This window comes from Tupaia chinensis, unplaced genomic scaffold, assembly GCF_000334495.1.
Source record: "Tupaia chinensis unplaced genomic scaffold, TupChi_1.0 Scaffold000478_3, whole genome shotgun sequence".
Taxonomy (NCBI): Eukaryota; Metazoa; Chordata; class Mammalia; order Scandentia; family Tupaiidae; genus Tupaia; species Tupaia belangeri.
The window spans coordinates 4,637,338-4,658,329 of NW_006159990.1; the positions used below are offsets into that span (position 1 = coordinate 4,637,338).

The window sequence follows — 20,992 nt, forward strand, 5'->3', positions numbered from 1 at the left end:
ACATATTTTGATCTCCTGTTTAAAAGTGCATCCTGAACTCAACAAAAAGTGAGTCATTCTTGCTTACTCCGAGTATTTCAGACCTTCCTTTTACATCTTACAGAATGTTCACATTTCTGGGCAAGTATGTATACTCACAACTATTTACAAGCAAAATGGTTTCATAACATGCTCTCTTTGAAAACCTCCGGGATAACATTAAAAATATTCCCATCTCTTGCATCCTGGGCGAACTTAATTGCTGCTCCCTATTGCTGACTTAACTAGGAAATGTCATCATATCCTGTACTTCATACACCCCTTAATGACATGCTTAATATTCATGGATATTTTGGGGAAAAGTAAGTCTTTTACAAAGCAGTGTGCCTCACTCTTATCTGGATAAATCATTTTGCCTACCAGGCAATTCATTTCATAATAACTGAACCCCAGTCAATAATATTTTTAATGTTCTTTTGGCTATTAGGTTATAAAAGCAATAGAAGAAGGTTATCGCTTACCAGCACCCATGGACTGCCCAGCTGGTCTCCACCAGTTAATGCTGGATTGTTGGCAAAAGGAGCGTGCTGAAAGGCCAAAGTTTGAACAGATAGTTGGGATCCTAGACAAAATGATTCGAAACCCAAATAGCCTGAAAACACCCCTGGGAACTTGCAGTAGGTAAGAATTACCTAAGGGAATGGAATCTGGGAATAATTCACATAAATGGTTCATATACACATTTGTTTTCTCAACCCATCCCCATGGCAAATTAAGTTTTGTGTTGGAATAGAAATCCGTATTAAATGAACTATGTTCACAGAAGGATTTTGTTTCCCATTTTTTTAGATGTTTTATTTTAATTAGTGTTTAAAGAGAACCTATTAATTATTATTGCTTCTATTCTAAAATCATACATATCACTACCTGTCTTTCTTAGTAAACCTTTTAAACTGGATTTTTGTGATAAGGCAGCACGTCACATTTCAGACCTATATTATTATTACATGCGTTTTATTACTCTTGTTCTAGTTTTTTTGTTGTATGCATATTACCTATTTTATTGTTTTACTTTGGGTTATTTAATAAAATGACTCTGTGAAGTTAACATTTATCAAAGTAATTCCATACACAATTAGAGAAGTAGAGAAGTAGGTCCATTAAAAAGAGTCCATTCTTTGCACTTGGCTTGCTCCAATGTAATGCATATTGGTAATTAGTCAGGTTTGACTTCCAGGTAAACTTGATGCTCTGGTCTGTATTGGTAGTACGTCAGGCATTTGTAGAGGTATATTAACTCTCAAGATGCTCACCAGGGTGCTTTCAGTACAGCAGATGGATAATGTGTTCAATTCCACCCTTGTGGCCTGAACAAATAAGAATATAGCCCCGTGTGCTTCCTTTATTCCCGAGTACTTTGGGAGAAGCAAACAAACAAATATTTACTGATTCCAAATACTTTAGGCTTTACTTGTAAAAACATGAAAGACACAACCTGATGGTCATTGTATCTAAATATTAGAGTATATATTTAGGAGTGTGTAATTATTGGGCAGACTATATGCTTTAAACTTGTATTAGCATGTATATTTGTTACTGTATGACAACTACAACACTGTTTTCCTTTTCTTTATGGCTCAAGTCATTTTTTCCTATGGTACTTCATGAGAACATTTGCTTTTTTGTTTTATTCTTATTTAGGCCAATAAGCCCTCTTCTGGATCAAAACACTCCTGACTTCACTACCTTTTGTTCAGTTGGAGAATGGCTACAGGCTATTAAGATGGAAAGATATAAAGATAACTTCACAGCAGCTGGCTATAACTCCCTTGAATCAGTTGCCAGAATGACTATTGAGTAAGTGCAAACTTTTAAAGTTATTTTGAAGAACTTATTAGACACAATTCACGTTTTATACATTAGGTTATCTTATTTATATTTAAAAAATATGAACCACAAAATCAGAAAGAAAAATATTTCCTTAAGAAGTGCTTATCATGTGCCAGACTTTGTTGAGTAGACCTTTAAATATACATTATCTTTTTTAACTTTCACAGCAATAGTCTTAATAAGTCAACAGTTTTATATTGATTTATTGATAACAAGGCCAAGGCTCAGATGATTTAAATATTTACCCTAATCTAGCTCATCTGGAAAATGACAACCAATATGCCTCCATAGCCTAAGTTCTAACCACCTCCCACTGAAATACAGCATGATGTCTTGCTATTTTTTAATAGTTTAGTTGTTTCTTCCATGACCAATAGAAAGAGGGGAGAAAGAGACAGGAAGGCAGGTACCCACAGCAGGATCTGGATATGCCATGATACTCCCTGACTACACTGGACATGAGTGGACCTATGTAGGCAGAGACCAGGTAGACCCAAGGCCATGCCATGTTTGCCAGTTTCACAGAGTGCCATGTTTTACTGCTTCACACAATGTGTCTACTTTCTGAAAAGGTCAAAAGAAGTTTAATTCAATTAACTGTAGCTACATATTTAACTTACTCAATGGAAGGTATGTGATAGATGAAAATTTTTTTAATCTAAAAAATATCTGATGAAACAACTTTTTAAATTGCTATGAACTCACAAGAACTTACATTTTTCCTTCTGGCTCCTTCACTAATCATGTGGCCTTAGAAAATCTATTTAATGTTGCTAAACCTCAGTCTCTTTGGCACCAGCGTAACTCTCATGGGTGATGAAGTGCCTCTCAGTCAATGCGTTTGAAAATAAGAAGCAGTTATCAAAGTTCTATCCATGGGATCCTATTCAAGGGCTGTCATCAGAAGGGCATCGCATTTTTCACATGAGAAGAATAGCAATCAAATACTCTTTCCTGGTATAGGTCAACTACATGGATTTAAGCATGTTCATGCAATTATATTCGGCTTTCTTCTTATGATTTAGTTGGTTAACATATTTATGTCTGGATTCCAAGCAATATAGGCTCCTGAAACCCTATGTTTGGAAAGTCACTTCCATTTTACTACTGAAATAATTTTTGCTGCTTATAAAACTCAACCTTTCTAGCTATTAGGAATGGCAAAGACATACAAACAGAAACAATGAACTTATTACAAATTTAGAATAAAAAACATAGGTATTGCATATTTTGAAAACTGGGTTTTTGTCTAGCATATAGTTGAATGACTGAACTGAACTGGAATAATAACATTTCTGAACATTACCTTAGGTTAATAATAATTTTAAGCCTTTATTCATGTCTTACATAAAATTTCAAATCAGTTAAAACTTACTATCATAGCAAATTGAGAAACTGAGCACGTAGGATTTTACAAAGAAGGATGCTGATGCAGTTACAGATTTGACCTTCTGCAGGAATATGATCATAATACCCAAGGACATATGATAACATTTATTCATTTAAGAAAATCATTACATAATTAAATAGTGGATGGCGGTTTAGAACATTTAAGTTCTTTGTAAGGTACCTGATTTTTAAAAAAATGCATTTGTCTTTTTCAGGGATGTGATGAGTTTAGGGATCACACTGGTTGGCCATCAAAAGAAAATCATGAGCAGCATTCAGACTATGAGAGCACAGATGCTACATTTACATGGAACTGGCATTCAAGTGTGATAAGCATTTCTCCCGTGTAAGGGAGATTATGGACTGGAAGAGAACAGTACTGGCCTTCAGTATATGCAGAGAATGCTGCTACAGGACAGTTGATGTCCTGGGTCCTTCCTATGGTGAAGAGAAGATAGAAGAAGCACCTATAGACTTGAACTCCTAAGTGCCACCAGAATATATAAAAAGGGAATTTAGGATCCACCACTGGTGGCCAGGAAAACAGCAGTGACAATAAACAAAGTACTACCTGAAAAACATCCAAACACCTTGAGCTCTCTAACCTCCTTTTTATCTTATAGACTTTTTAAAATGTACATAAAAATTTAAGAAAGAATATATTTGTCAAATAAAATCATGATCTTATTGTTAAAATCAATGAAATATTTTCCTTAAATATGTGATTTCAGATTATTCCTTTTTAAAATCATTTGTGTTTATTCTTCATAAGGACTTTATTTTAGAAAGTTGTTTATAGCTTTGGACCTTTTTAGTGTTAAATCTATGACACATTACTACACTGGGTACCTTTGAAAGAATCTCAAATCAAAAACAAACAAACAAAAAACAGCATGATTGAAGGTGTATCTCTGTTAGAACATTGGTATCCTTTTTGTGCCATTTTATTATGTTAAATCAGTGCTGTTTTGATATCATTTGCTAATTGGCAGGTAGTCAAGAAAATACAAGTTGCCAAGAGCTCTAATATTTTTTAAAATAATTTTTTGTAAAAACCAGACAACACACTATCTTTTCAATGAAAAAAAGCAATAATAACCCATAAATACTATAAGGCACTTTTAACAGATTGTTTATAGAATGATTTTACTAGACAGGATTTAATAAAGGAAAATACTCAAATTTTAGGTTTATGACAACATTAAGAAAAAAAAAAAAAGATGAGGTACTTCACCTGTAGAATGTTGGTGAAGGCAATTCTCTGAAAGCAAGAACTATCCAGTGTTACCTAAAAGTTCAGTTAATGTGAGCACATCAAGAGTTTTTCAGTCTCATGACATTAGGAAATTTAGGAGGAATAGTTGTCATATATTTTATATCCTCTTCTGTTGAATGCAGTCCAAACATGAGAGGAAAGACTTGAGTTTTATGTATGAACTCTGAAGCATGCTAAAAGGGGCAGTTCACAATTTTCAACCTTCATAAACAAATTTGCTGCACAGAATAGTACCGTGGCGGTTAACAACAAAACAAAAGAAAAGAAGTCTATTTGTGAACACTGATGGAAGAAACTTGTTCCATGAAAGAATTCATCATTTTACCCTAGAAGGAAGAGGTGAAGGATCTGGCTTTTTTTTTTTTTAAATTTTTTTTTTTTAACCCATTTTTTTTGTTTATTTTGTTAGAATTTCATAAGCAATAATTAAATGTGTCAAAAAGATGAGGTACTTCACCTGTAGAATGTTGGTGAAGGCAATTCTCTGAAAGCAAGAACTATCCAGTGTTACCTAAAAGTTCAGTTAATGTGAGCACATCAAGAGTTTTTCAGTCTCATGACATTAGGAAATTTAGGAGGAATAGTTGTCATATATTTTATATCCTCTTCTGTTGAATGCAGTCCAAACATGAGAGGAAAGACTTGAGTTTTATGTATGAACTCTGAAGCATGCTAAAAGGGGCAGTTCACAATTTTCAACCTTCATAAACAAATTTGCTGCACAGAATAGTACCGTGGCGGTTAACAACAAAACAAAAGAAAAGAAGTCTATTTGTGAACACTGATGGAAGAAACTTGTTCCATGAAAGAATTCATCATTTTACCCTAGAAGGAAGAGGTGAAGGATCTGGCTTTTTTTTTTTTTAATCTTTATTTATTGAACCATATTATTTGATTATTTTGTTAGAATTTCATAAGCAATAATTAAATGTGTCTTTATAGATATTTCAGGAATGTATACATAGTGTGAGTAATGCTTTCAAAATTTATGAAAATCATGAACTACCCCAGAATTGAACTGTTGTATTTCCAAAGAGAATTGGGCTGTTTATAATCATTTTAATAGAGAAAGATCCCAGGGATCGGTCATAATTGGTCTTGTTTGATAATGTGGGCATCCACGAACAAACAACAAATAACAGAAATGAAATCTGTAAATGTTCCTTTGTAAAACTTGTAAATTTTATTTATACTGTCTTGTTTTGTACACACATTTCTCTGTAGTGAGCTCTGAATACATTGAAAATGCACTATATTTTTCTATTTTACTTGCAGAGCATCACAAAAGAACAGGTATTTTCAGTGCTACATAATGTGTTTTCCCACATTTAGGACCAAAGATGGCTATTGAAAAACTCAAATGGATTGCTTCCCAAACCCCTCCCTACCTTTTCTTTTTTCCTTTTAACTCACTGTACAGTGTTATTTGATATTTTAATTTATTTTTTGATTGATTAGAAAAATCATTTTAATTTCACTAAAATGTTTTTGTCCCTAAGGAAAAATAATCTGTACAAATAATTTTAATTAGCATAATACAGTCACCTAGACACTTCCATTTGTAATCTTTGTAATAGACTGTAAATATATTTTTGGAACTATAACACAATGTGCTTGAGGGTTATTTTTCAGTGTCTGCAGTGTATACAAGTGTTTATACTAAGTACAGCACTTTACAATTCTAATCAGTAGCATTGGCCTTTGTGAGAATGAGTGAAAGAGTTTGAGTGAGTGTTCTTAATTCCGTTTGGATTCTAGACTCACTGATAATGAAGTTCTTTTCTTGTTCATAGCTTAAGGTGCTTATTTTTTCTATTAAAATTAAATTAACAAAAAGCCATTCTAGAAATAGAAGACATAGTATGGTACATGCAAACGGTGTCTTTCCTGCTTTTTTCTAGCACTAGATTTATAGTTGAGTAGTCTTTCTTGAGTAGAAGGGCAGAATAAAAGTTTTTTTGAGTTTTTTTCAAAAATAACTTTTTCCTTCAGCAATATACCTCATCTGCCTTAAATTTTTTACAGCTCTTTACAGGGAAAGGGGAGAAGGGATGGGAAAGACACACAGCACAATAGGAAGTGTATGCTCACAGCACGCTCTCGTTTGTAGGTTTCTTTTCCCAATCAACATTATGATTTTAAAATACATGTATGTGAAACAAATATTAAGAGAAAAAGAATTAACATTGTAATGCTGATTGTAATACTCTCTTCCAGAAAGAGATGAAATGGTATAAACAAAAAGAATGTACAACTTGCACCTTGAAATCTTTTTTTGATAAATTAGTGCTCAGGGGAGGAAAAGTAGAGAAAGGAAACGTCAAAAATAGAACTCCAAAATTACAAAAATGCAAAAGGAAATGGCCTCTTTGCTTTACTAGAGCCACCTTTTTTAGAACGCTGTCTTCACACTTGACCTGTGTTTTGCATTCAGTACTGAAATAAAAATAACTTTGATTACATCTGAATTGAACATTTTCTCAGCAATTGATCTGGGCCTTGTTTACTAGAACTGGTGGTTTATGCTTGTCAGAGCACTATTAGTTGAATCATATTGTATACTTATGTAATCTACATTAGCTAGTACTATTTAGGACTATATTTTAATTGCTCCTCTTATCCGTGTTTTTAAGACAATTAAAATGGTGTAATTCACCTCTCTTTTTTATTTAGGTAATGCTGATATTCTCCTTTTTGTTTCCTGAGTAGCCTAGAACTATGCTACTCACTGATGTGCATGTTGAAATAAATTACTGATGTGTATTTTTTTGCTCTATGTGGAGAAGTCATGGGGAACTTGGGGCGAGATGTGCTTTTTGTTGGTTGAATTTGTCCCTCCTTGCCTAAGAATTACTACAGGGGTCATCCTTTTATAAGGACAAACTGCTTTTGAACAGTGTCTTCAATGTATCAAGCACAAATAACTCTTTCTTCAACACGAATCATAAGTCTCTTTTTACCAGCTTAAAATAATAAACGAGTCTATTAGACAATGTAAGAAAATCCTGTCTCCAATCATTGGCGAATTCCTTTATGTCCCATACACATTCTTTCTTTTCTTACACAACATCTTGAGGAAAGAGAGAAGAACGTTTTACTGAACTATTTCAGTGAACCAACCAGATTACAAAGAAAAACTAATTAATGTCCCTTGCTTTCCCTCATCCTCTTGATTCTAGTTATTACAAAATAATAAGACTGCATCTTCAAGCAGTCATACATACTGTCAAATATTTTAGTTCAGACCTTTCATTATTCCTTCCTTAGACAACAACTACCTGGTACTAGCAACTAGTATTTACAGGAGAAACGAAATATTTTGTCATTGGGCCTTGACATTTTAAACGTCTAATAAAACAGAACAACATGGAGAGTTTTTGAATTTAGGCTACTGAATGATGCAACCATAGAATCCAGAGCAAATGGAACAAATGATAAATCTCATTGTCTAATTGAATTAACATTGGCACTGACTCCTGGATCATTCCTACTTGCACCTGAAATGAAAAGTAAGCACTCCCTGTTGTATAGCATCACCACCTCAAGCTCTACAAACTCTTAATTAATGTCCCAACATCTTTTTAAGGAAATGAGAATGATAGACAAATACCAGAGGAGGCGCCCTCACTAGCTGTCACTGTCTTGCTGAGGCTCAGGCGAGACTAAATTTGAAGGTAATCTAGAAATGCCTCCCCCATGTCATTCCAGATGTACATGCTAATGAGCAGCACGTGGTTAAAGATGCAAGGTGTGAATGAAGAACAAAAAAGAAGCATCAAGCAACACTATTAAGTTCACACAATAATAATTATATAGCTTAGAAGACCGAAGAAAACCCTTGAAATTATCTGATTATCTCTTAAAATGCTGTATTTGAAGTAATACAAAGTATCTTATCAGAACATTCCCCCCACGATTGTAAAAACATTATTAAACATATTCAACTTCCATCAGCAAGGAAAAAATAATATTTTAATATATATGGTCATTCTTAATAACACTTTTTTATTGATCTATTCATCTCCTACTTTTACCCATCGTTTAATTTATTGTTACCTACAATGAAAATTTAGTATCAATCAGGAAGAAGGCTGTTGAAAGGAAGAAACACAAATCAATGAGGTCATCAAATTCCTAAATACAAAGATCACAATTAAAATACTAACACGAGAGAGTGCATACCAACCAGCAAATTTTCAAGCTGTTCTGAAAGGAACAGCATCCCCCTGGCCATTCATAGGTGTCCCCACAGTAGCCTCCCCCCCCTTCACTGTTCTGTTCACTGCATCTCAGTGTAGCTTGAAGAAAACCGGCAGAAGAATACAATATTTCAATGCAAATACCCCTGTGACCCTCATTAGAATTAAGAGCTGTAAGGTGGAGTTTTTTGTTTTTTGTTTTTGTTTTTGTTTTTGTTTTTGTTTTTGTTTTGAGATTGAGTGATTGATTGTAATTAAATCTGTACTTGAACAATAAAAGACCTCTTCTGATTGACCTTGAGGTTCAAATAAATGTAATTAATTGATCCAGCTTAATTGGACCTGTTGCATGAAGTTGAGTAAATAGTGATAAGCTGTGCTAGTTTAGTGTTTTGTGGGGATGTAAGAGTACTAGAAATTCCTTCAGTGTGTCAAGGTAGTGGAAATGACTAAATTTCATGATTTAGCAACAGTAACAAGTGAGGTATTTTATCAAAACCTACATGAATAACAAATAAAGCTCCATCAGATTCAAACTGATCTTTGTATTTTATTATTTCAAATGCCCCAGGATTCTATTGCTGAAAATTATTTTTTTTTTAAACTCATGCCTTTAGTTAGGTTTATTTGTAGATTTTATATATCACTAAAGAATACACAATGTTTTTTGTGGCGTTTTTTTGAAGAGTTTTTTTATTTGTTTGTTTTGTTTTGTTTTGTTTTGTTTTGTTTGCTATAGGGCACATGTGCTCGCCAGGAAGACAGAGAGAGACAGAGAGACAGAAAGCGAGAAATCGCACCCAGGGGAGATGGCTACGCCACAATCCCTTCTCCTCTATTCTCTTCTTGGGATCTTGGGCATGCATGCACACGCACCCAGCATCAGTTAAAGCCACCAGATTCAGGACTCAAACTACATGGGAATCCAGAGACATAGTCATTACACTAATTGCTGGTCCCCACAATATGTTTTTAATGTACACTTAATCATAGATCTTTCTTGAAAATACTCAGAGAAAAAACAGGCACTTTTGGCAATTCTAATTTAGCAAAAGACAAACATTGTTCATTTCACCATTTGTCTATGTAACCAAAGTTAAATAAATAGAATGATTACAAAACAAAATCTAGAAAAACTGTCTCTAGAGAAAATAAAACTACCTATGCAGAACTAGTGTTCAAATAACTCATATTTTTAAAAAATATTTCATAATTCATAGAAATGAGGCAAACAACTCAAGAATACCTTTAAAATAAAACATGAATTTGCATTTTCTACGCTGATGCATAGACTCTGGAGCAAATTATCATGGAAAGTTCTAAGTCTAATAGGATATCTCTTTGTCAATTTGCTAGATATGCACTATTTACATTAAAGATCAGATGGAATAAGAGGCTAAAATGAAAGACATCCGCACATTTTTTCAGCTCTGACATTTGCAGAAGTGTTTTCAGGAATCTACTTGGCTGAAGATGTGCTGGGCATGCCTGATTGTACTTCCGTGTTTTCACTTAGATCTCACCAGTTGCACACTGATCTCCATATGTATCCACTGGAATACAATTTAACAGAAACAGGAACCTGATGCTACAAACAAACAAACCAAGGCTCCCCTGAGAAATGAGCATGTGTTAAGCATGTCTTACTGCTGCTACTTCAATGGCTCCCCTCATAATGAAGCAGTGCCTGTTAGGTTAGGTTTAGTGTAGAACTTGCAGAACAAGTATAATTATACTACTTCTGATCTAGTCACAAAACAAAGTCCTAAAACACCAAATACTACTCTTTATTTCCAAGATAAGCAAATAATTCTGTATATAGAATGATTTGTACAAGGCAGAGATGACTTACAGGAAATGTTGAAAGTAAGGTAGAAGACCTTGCGTTTAATGGAAGAGGCACTGAAAAGCTGTATGTAATCTTGACCAGAAAAATGATATTGGAAGAGATGAAGTTTAAGGAACCAAAGCCTGACAATGGTTTCTGAAATGTGAATAAACTACTTTTAGATTCTGGATGAGGACATTAAACTATACTTCTATGCTTCCCTATCTTTGCTTTCCAACTTCACACTCCTTTTCACATTTTTAGAATGGGACTAGCGCCCTTTTCAAGACCCAATTCCAAAGTTCTTCCTCCAAGTCTTCCCAGACACCAGGAGCCAGCCTTAACGATCTCTTCTGTGCTTGCTTATGCTGCTGCTGCGATTATCCTGCCGTGTTCCGTCAGATTATTTGTGTGTATCTCTCTCCCATGAGATTCAGTGCTCTTGCAGGGCAGAAGCCAAATGGAAATCTTTGTTTTATGTCCCTTTGGGACAGAGCGGTTTCTAGCACTCAGTAGACACTCTATAAATATTTTAGAATCCTTGAAGTGTAAATTAATTCAAATTGTTTTTTTTTTCTTAAAAGGTAGTGAGGATCAGGTGCTCTGAAGGCTGAACAGGGTGCAGTGAAGGTGGTAGTAAAACGGATGCTGAGGGAGAAAACAAATTTCAAAGCATGGATGGATGCTTCTGTGATAGGCTAGGGCAGCAAGAATGCCCTCAAGGGACTGAGAAGGGAAGCGGGAGTTGTGCACCTGTGCGAGAAAGGAAGGAACTGATTAGCAAACAAGACCAGAGTACACCAAACAGCAGTATCTTTTAGATGCTGAAAAGGAGTTGGAGGCATCATCACTGGCTGTAAATTAAAGGGCAAGATTTGAAAACTTGAAATCAAGTAAACAAAAATTGGGATTGATGAAAGAAACAGTGAAGCGTTATTTACCAATATGACACTGGAAGAGGCAAAGGCATGATGAGGAGGGTGGGCTTTATTTCTTTGTTTGTTTGGAGAGATTTTTGCTATAGGGTGCATGTACTTGCGAGAGAGACAGAAAGAGAGAAAGAAAGTGAGAAATCAACCCCACCCCAGGGGGATGGCCATACTACAATTGCTTCTCCATTCCCTCTAGGGATTTTGGGTGTGCACACAGATGTGTCCACCTTAAGTTTCTTAAGTCGCCAGCTCCAGACCTGAACCACACTCAGCCATGAGAGAAACCAACACTTTAACCACTACACCACCTACTGGCCCCAAGAAAGTGTTTTAAGGAACAATAATATGCAGAAGTATGTGAAATGGGATTTTAACTACTATAAAATTAAGCCTAGACAAAGAAAATAATATTTTTTGTGTGCTTCTGCAGTGACAAATCCTCTTGTTCCTGCTCACAAATGCCAAATAAAATCAATAATTCTGAACCAACAGGTCATGTGGTGGTTAAGGTACTGGACTCCCATATGACTAATACCATTTGAGTCCCAGACCCAATGACTTGAAAATCATGTGGGGTGTGTGTGTGTGTGTGTGTGTGTGTGTGTGTGTGTGTGTGCCTAAAATCCTAAGATCAGAATGGAAGAGAAGGGACTGCAGTGTGGCCATCTCCCCGGAGGGTGATTTTCACTTTATTACCTCTCTCTGTTTCTCTCCAGGAGTTCATGCATCCTATTGCAAAGCTGAAAAACAAATCAGCAATTTTATAGTTAAGTAAAAATACAATGAAGCAGAATTTTATAGCCCAGTCTTTAAGTCTCCTTACCATTCATATCATAAAAAGACAGCATCAGGTGGTGGATGATGCCAGAGGATTTAAAGAAAGATCATGTGTTGCTATTACTCCATATATAAGACAGGAAAAATGATTTAATTTCTCTGTATCTCTAGTCCTATCTGTAAACTGAGCAAAAATATTAGCTACTTCAAAGTTGTTACAATTGTTTATTGATATTCAGAAAGTACTTATAACAATACTGAGTGATCAAATACATACTAGCTCTCATTAGTTCTTTAGATAATATTTTTGTTGGCATTTCTATGTTTAATAAATACTTATAAATGCATGGTTGTAAATTCTTTACTAACTCAGAAATGCATTTTAGAATATAAATGATAGGCTTTTGTTCCAAACTGTTTTATCCTTTATTCAGTTTGTTTGTTGTTTTCCTTTTCAATCACCATTAATCACATCTCATTCAGTACCCAATGAGTTAAATTTTACTTACCTGACTGAGAATAATTGTCCACTACATCACCTGACTTTAGCTCTTCAGAATATCTTCAATCTACCAACATTCTCATAGTCACTTACCAAAATATTGTTTTCATCATCTCTCACCTAGCTTAATGTTACATCCTCCAATCCTGTTTCCCTGCCTTGAATTATTTTTATATATGAGTTTCTGAGTGATGTCTCCAATATATAGGTGCTCATGCTATTTCTCAAGTTTAAAAAACTTCAATGAGGCCAACTCAGTAGTGCCGTGGTTAAGCCCTGTACATAGGGAGTCAAATACTACATGACTCACTAGAGTTTGAATCCCAGCCCTGCTGGCTCAAAAAATACACCAGGAACAAGTGTGTGCATGCCCAGAATCTTGACAGGATGGAGAAATGGAGGAAAGAGGATGATACCATCACCATGCAATTGAGAGGTTCTCACTTTCTCTATCTAAAGTGCACATACCCTCTGGTTAGGGGAAAAAAACAAAAAACAAAAAAACAAACTTGTGTTGCTTTTCACTGTTCAGAGAATTGCACTCAATTGTGTAATTTTGCATCAGCAAAGAGGACCTTACTAAGTGTACCCTAAACCATTCTCCACTCTTGCCCATGCTTCTGCTGCACTGAACTACTTGCTTCCTTGCTAGCACACAAAGTTCTTTCACACTCCTTGTCATAAGTTCTCTGAGGAGAGCGAGCAAATGAATCTCTTTCCATCAGTTACCTGCTGAGTCTAACACAGAGTTAAAAGTTGAGAATGGGTGTAGCAGTTTTGTCACTGGACTCCCACATGACCAGCTACAGTTCCAGTCATGGACCTGCTGGCTTGAAAATCACACTGGGCGCATGTATACATGTGTACTCAAGATTCCCAGAGAAGAAAAGAGGAGAAGGGATTGTGGAGTGGCCATCTCCCCTTGGGGGTGTTGGTGATGGGTGATTTCTCAATTTCGCTCCCTCTCTCTCTCTCTCTCTTTCTCTTGTGAGCACATGTGCCCTAAAGAAAAACCTCTAAAAAAGAAAAAAATTAGAAATGGGCTCTATCCCTACACATCTAAATAAGAATCTGAACTTACCTTGGAAACAATTTTTGTATTAGGAATATTTTTATTGGACAAAGAAGTTAAATATAAGGGAAATACACACAATTCCTCTTCAATTTATGATTTGATTTCACAATGTCATTTTTCTTCACTTTTTATTTATTTCCTGAATGACTTGAATATTAACACCTCTTAAATGGTAAAACAAGCCAGATAGTTTTAATAAACATTGTGCTTTGAGTTACGAAAAATTTTATCAAGAGGTTAATATGCTAATTCATATTTTCTTTCATCTGAATACATGTTTAGGATGTTCTCTTCAATGAAAATTTGTTGGGGCAGTGTTGGGAGGTTTTTACAAAACTTTACTTTGCTATCTTGTCACAAAGAAAGAGTTAGGAAACCTCTATTTTTCCATTATCCAATTATACCATGCAAGGGACTTCAATAAGTTTGAGGAATTACATTGAATTATGACCTTAATTTAGTGCAAAAATGTTTAAAATTTATACATATTGTTTTCATAATATGCATTTTTCCATGAGCTTGTTCCTTATTAATGATAGAGTGCATCCACTCATATGTGTGAGAGAGGGAAAGACAGAGAAATAGAGAAATGAACACCCTTCACAGAGTCTTGTCATGCCTCATCCTCTTCCTGAAGGATGTAGGGCACTTATGCAGCACCTAGTGTATTTCAGGCTGACCAGACTGGAAATTCAAATGCCGTCATCACGTGGGAATTGGTTTGTCTTAAGCAGTGAATTATCACTGCCCCACAGAGGCAGTCCTTCCCATAAACTTTATAAAGACCCCTTGAATAACATTTCTTAGTATTACATTGCCTCACAGGTAGGGAGTGCTATGCTTGCCTGACATTTATATTCTAAAGCCTGGCATAGTGCCTAGCTCCTTGCAGATTCCTAATAGGTGTGTGTTGAGTGATTAAGAGGCATGTGATCCTCTAAGCCAGGGTCTCTCTGATGCTCCAGCAGTAAGTCCTAACCTAAAACTATTCTCCAGAACAAAGTCTTTCAACCCCTCTCAGTTTCCTAGAGTGTGTCTTTTTTCAGTGTCACAGAAGATCCTCAGATGTTGCCCTAGGCCACTTTTCACTTATTTCTCATCTTCTTTGACCTGAAACGTGTACAATCCCACCTGAAGACCACAATATCACAATAATTCATACACCTTGCAGGAACGCATAATCCAAATGATATTAGCCATCAAGAGGCTCATCATTTTTTTAAACACCACCAGGTATGTGTGCTCACTAAAAAGAAAGAGAGGGAGAGACAGAGAGAGAGAGAGAGATAAAGAGAGAGAGAAAGACTGAAACATACAGATGCACATCCCAATGGAGCATGGTCACTTCTATGTCTACCTTTATTCTCTCAAAGCAGCAGTAGACCCTGTTATCAGCCTCAGCAATGTGTGTGGGAAGAGGGCCGAAGAGGTTTGCCTCTACTGCCTCCATACTCTCACTGTGCTAATATAATAAGAAGAACCATAATGTGCTACCAGAGACAGAATTTAAAGACATGTTTTTGACATCATTCAGCAATAAATATATCACCGTAATTCTTAGTTTCTTTGTATTATTTACATAAAAAAATTAACTTTCCATTCCAGCAGTGTAAAGTTTTTCTCTGCACAAGCTATGATCATGAGTTATTAAAGGAGATCTTCAGTTTCATAAACTCACCCAACACTGCATATAGGCAGAATACACAGTGACTTAAGTGTATAGATACATACACAGTGACTTAAGTGTATAGATACATAATTGATCTTTTAGGGCATGTGCACTTGCCAGAAAGACAGAGACAGAGAGACAGAAAGCATAAATTGCCCCCCGGGGGATGGCCATGCTGCAATCCCTTCTCCTCCATTCTCCTCTCAGGATCTTGGGCGCATGCACGCACACTTTGTGTGAGTTTAAGCCACTGAGTCCAGGACTTGAGCCGTGGACAACTACATGGAAGTCCAGCGACATAGTTAATATGCCAACTGCTGGTCCCAATCACTTTAACGAAATGAACAAAATAAGTGACTGATTTTGAGATGAAGTTATTACATTTGGATTGTAATTAAAATATTTCATTAATTTAATGTTAGTGCTTCAATTTTGACTATTAAGTTATAGTTATCATCATGTTTATGCAAATTCATATAAATTTGATATCAAAGAAGAATCTTCAGACGTTAGAAAATAAGAACAAACAAGAAAGAGGAAGAAAATAGAAGCTTTGAATAGTAGAAGTATTAGTCTGGTTCCATCATTTACTGATTCATTGACATTGGGCAAAACAATTTAACTCTATGGAACTCAGTTTTCTCATCTAACAGATTGGAGATATCTGCCTGGCTTTTTTAGACCAATGACATTATAAAGAATACATGAAATGAAACAGACAAATCAGCTTTAAATAATAGAAGTAATTTAAAATAACATTATAATGCTTTTACTTTTGAAAAGAAGATACTATCTTTATGCCAATTGCTTACTCATATGTTTATGGGAAATTCTAATATGTGTATGTAGAAAAGAGTGATGATTGCTTACTAATTAATAATTTTAGTACGGTTGAGCATCCTTAATTGCAAAATCCAAAACTTCTGAAAACCAACAAAATGTCATAAGTGACTGTCATGACAGGTCACAGTGAAAACACTACAATATTTGTGTATTGTATAAATTAACTTCAGGCTGAATGTAGAAAGTATATTTAAGCATAAATGAGTTTTATGTTTAGACTTGAGCCTAATCTCTAAGACAATTCATTATGTTTATATAAATATCCAAAATCTGAAACAATTTTAGTCCCCAAGATTTTTGGATAAAGGATACTCAACCTGCATATTTCTTGGTATCTACACTGGCATTTTCTAACTTCATTGTGACTTTTCAAGCTTCATGACTTAGATATGACATAGCCCAAGAATTCCCCTGGACTCCCGGCTTTGCTTTCACTTCACTGGCTTTCAGTCAAACCAGACTCAAGTTCCAAGTTTTTCTTTTCGCTTCTAAATCTTCTAGCAATCTTGCAGCATGTAACCTTAATCTTAATCCCATAAACGCTAAATCATGTCCCCTACTCTTCAAACTACATACCATTTATCTGTTCTTACAGCCCGCCTGGAGTTTCTTGGCCATCTTGACTGTATGTTTTGGCCCCTGGGTTGCAAGAGGCGGGTGTTACTCAGTCCTTGTGTAAGCTGCTGAATTTAAAAACTGCTAACTTCTGCGTGAATACATGATGTTTGCTTATTTGGTAGAGCTCCAGGGTACAGTAAATTTTGATTTCTCTATTTTCATTTTGTTTACATACATATTTAATTACGCTTCTTTGGTTTAGCGCTGAGCCGAGAGTGTTAGGTAATGTTATTATCGATGGTTTGCTCATCTTGAAATGTCAGCCATTAGACGAGCAGAATTTCTAGAGATGAAACAACATGAGTAAGATTTGGTCAATATTGTTTTTAGTCTCTGTATAATTTTAGAGATTAATTACTTAGATATAACTATTCACATCCGACTCAACCATGAGTAACCTTTTCTGACCCTTCTCACAAGATTTTGGGTTATTTGAAAATCATGTAAGATGACTAGCATTTTCAAGACTTTTTTTTTTCCTTTTGATTATTCTTTGAATTTTCGAGTGGCTTATTTTATTTCAAATAAAACAGACTGCACTACTACTTTTTTATTTTAATATATATTTCAAACAAGTAGAAACATGTATGCATGTGTATGCATGTGTATAAATAGCAATGCTTAAAATTAACCACTTCAAAACTAGTGTGACCAAATAAGTAAACACATAAATGTTACTGAGATTAAAGAAACATTTCAAAGCATTATTGAAATAAACTCTATGACATAATTTGTAGTTTCTCCATCATGGACTATAAAATTATAATTACTCTCATGTGTAAACCCATGTAATTTCAGATAATAAATTGCATCTTGTAATTTGTTTTGCATTTCGTGGTTTTCTAAGGAGTGTACAACTCTGGTTCTTAAATCTCTCACCTTTGGTTATGAAGTTAGTAGCAGCCTTTCTCAATTTAATTTTCTAAAATCTGGCGGCAAAAGGTGAAGGCTGTCTCTGTTTTTATTTTGAAAGTAGATGTGTGAAATTGTTAACTTCATGGATTCCCAAGCTATGACAATTGTTTTCTGTCCTCAGTTGGGTGATAACAAGTTTGAGCAGTTAAGTATCCACCAATATTTAGGCTTGGCTGGAAGAGACTTGCTTGTATCTACTTTCGTTTTTGTTCTTATTTTTAATTCAATTTAATTTAATTAAAAAATGTTGTTTTGACTGAGGGTGCATGTGCTCGCCAGAGAGAGAGAGAGAGAGAGAGAAAGGGAATGTGAGAAAGCACCACCCTCTCCCATGGAGATTGGTCACGCCACGATCCCCACTCCTCTATTTCTCGTTTAAGGATCGGGGGCACACAGACACTCACATCTGACATGTCTCTTGAGTTTCTGGGTCCAGAACTTGAAATACACTCATTCATGCAAAATCTAGCTGCCTTAACTACCACACCATGGTCCTCTTTCTACTTTCAAATCCCAGTTCCCCAATTTTTAGAGATGTGACTTGAGACCGGTTGCATAATCATATTTTACCTCATTCTTTTGTCTTTTGTAAAACAGGAATGAAGAACAATACCTGTATAATTGCTATTAGAATTAAATTAACATATATACATCTCTTAGAAGAGTCACTGGCTATTATTATTTTAATCACCAAAGTCTATGACTAAGGAGCCTGTAGTATTTGTGAGAGAGCAGGACCCTATCTGAGGAAGATATGTTCTCTTTAAGGCATTCAAAAAGTTTCACTGAGAGCAAGTTCGATGTCAAGCATTTTGCCAGACCTATATCCCTGTGTTTATGGAGGAGTAAATGGTAGAAAACAAAGAGAACAACTTTTAGGAAACTTGAAAAAAGAAGACTATGTATCTGAATATGTGAATTTCTAGAAGTTCCAAGGAAAAGGGCAAAAATCCTGTGTACTCACTGCCTTAGGGCACAGATAGGAACTACTGATTCCTTGAATTCCCCTCCTAATCAGATGCAGATAGGACAAGTGCACAGAGATTGCAGCATGGCACACCTGGCTTACATTGACGACTTGGCCCCTTGCTGCATGTGACTTTAAGGAAACCCCACAAACTTTCTGAACCTGTCTCATCACTAGCCAAGTAAAACAAAAGTACCTACTTTGAGCAAAGCATGCTACTTTGAGCAAAAATAAAGATTACATAGCACACCATCTGCTAGTATAACTAAATGCTCACTTTCCTCCTTTTGATGGAACGAAGGGCTCGACAAGATACAAAATACACCTTTCTCTGGTTTTCCAGGAACTGTCCTCCAGGATAAAAATGCTGGTAGCCGCGGTATGTGTAGTGGTGACCATATTGCCACACTGTACATGAAAACTTCAGCTGGTCACTTTTTCCCAAGGAAGCTGAGAGAGCAGATCTCACTTTATACCTATTCCAACTCACCTCACTGGTAAGGAACAGCCAGGGTCTGACACAGCCCATGTCTCTCATTATGCTCCACATTTCATTTCTGTTATGACTGGCAGACATCTTTCTCTATTGGAGAGAAAGAAGTATTAGTCTCCACTGATCCTCCCCAAACTCTTTATGATATTATTATGATGTCAGATTTATAAAGGTGTAACAAAAATGTGAGAATCACTCTACATTAGCAATATGTTCTAAAGCTCAGCTGACATCACAAATGTACAGAATCTAACTTGAAAAAGAAAGAAAGTCAAGGTAAAGAAATAAAAAGCCACTCAAGCAAACGTGTAATTAGTAGACTAACCAAAACAAGCAACATATTGATGCAATAAACACACACACACACAATTCACTGAAGAGAGTGTGTGAGCATGTGTGATACCCTGGTATTTGTGCCAGATTTAGGACTGTGATATGACCAGATTCTTGACCCACACATAAAGAATTAGAGACAGAGGTTGGCAGGTAGCATGGTGGTTAAGTCACTGGATTCTCATATGACAAACCACAATTCAATGCCCGAACCTGGTGGCTTGCTTACTCAATTACACTCTCTTTCTCTGTCTCTCTCTGGTCAAATTAAACAATAATAATAATAAACAAAAAAATGAAACTAAATAAATATTTTTTAAAAATAATTAGAAATGTGAACGTAGAGAGCAGAGAGCAAAGTGGGTTCATTATCTGAGAAAAGAAAGAACAGAGCTCTGAAACAGGAAGGGTCTCACATGGGTTGCCAAAAAAGAGCTGAGGCAGAGGATTTTTATCTAGCAGTCCGAGCAATGGGCTGACCTCTGATAAGGAATGGGCTTCAGAAAGTAGTTATAGGGTAGTCTGGGTGATTTATTACCCCATTCTTTGTAGGGTCAGCAGACCACATCAATCTGCACTTTTTTTGTTAGAGTGTAAGTAGCAAATAGAAACAGTTGCCCTTAGCTATAATATTTTTAAGGAGTTTTTTCCCTAAGGGAGCATGTGCTCAGCCAGGAGAGAGACAGACAGACAGAGTGGAAGGGAAAGTGAAAAATCATCCCCCCAAGGGAGGATAGTCACACTGCAATCTCTTCTCCTCCATTTTCCTCCCAGGATCTTGGGTGTGCATGCTCATACGCCCAGCATGAGTTTCAAGCCACCAGGTCAGGGACTTGAACCATGGTCAGTCATGTGGGAGTCCAATGACATAGCCTCTATGTCATCTGCTAGCCTCAGCTACAGTTGTTTTAAGTCCTAATCCAGTCAACTCTTTGTTTGTGAAACTTTTGCCACTGTGTCTCCATCTTGGGTGAATACTGTGCCTTATATCCTAACTATATGTCCTAAGCTTATCTCCTGCCATTCCTTTTTATTGTGAAAAGCTTAAAAGTTGACTTTCAATTTCCAGCAGTTGGACTTCTCTGCTTTTACTAAAGAATCTGAAACTCATTGTTATCCTGACTTCTATATTCTAGAATTCCAGTAGTGAGCTTCTGCTTATATGGAAGCATTTCCCCTGATCTGTCATACTTTCAGTGCTGGGTATTATCTACTTTCTCCCTTTCATTTTGAGAATAGGAGTTGAGACTACTTGCAAAAAGTAATTTACTTTTTAAACTTATAGTGTCTTAATTATTTTTTAGAGA

At 35.8% G+C, this 20,992-nt stretch overlaps 1 protein-coding gene across 4 annotated transcripts in view; it reads left to right on the plus strand.

Annotated features, from left to right (window-relative positions):
• EPHA7 (EPH receptor A7) overlaps nt 1-7,492 on the plus strand; it is a 192,924-nt gene extending 185,432 nt beyond the window's left edge. For 3 of the 4 annotated variants that reach the window (XR_003550634.1, XR_003550635.1, XR_003550636.1), the window contains exons 15-18: nt 467-660; nt 1,681-1,836; nt 3,474-4,483; nt 4,983-7,492. Coding sequence is in view for 1 of the 4 variants with exons in the window: in XM_006156112.3 (XP_006156174.1) it covers nt 467-660; nt 1,681-1,836; nt 3,474-3,588 (465 nt within the window). In the remaining 3 variants the exon portion in view is untranslated. Of the gene's footprint in view, nt 1-466; nt 661-1,680; nt 1,837-3,473; nt 4,875-4,982 lie in introns of those variants that run through there. The other variant, XM_006156112.3, reaches the window with a different exon arrangement.
• The last annotated feature ends 13,500 nt before the right edge of the window (nt 7,493-20,992 follow it).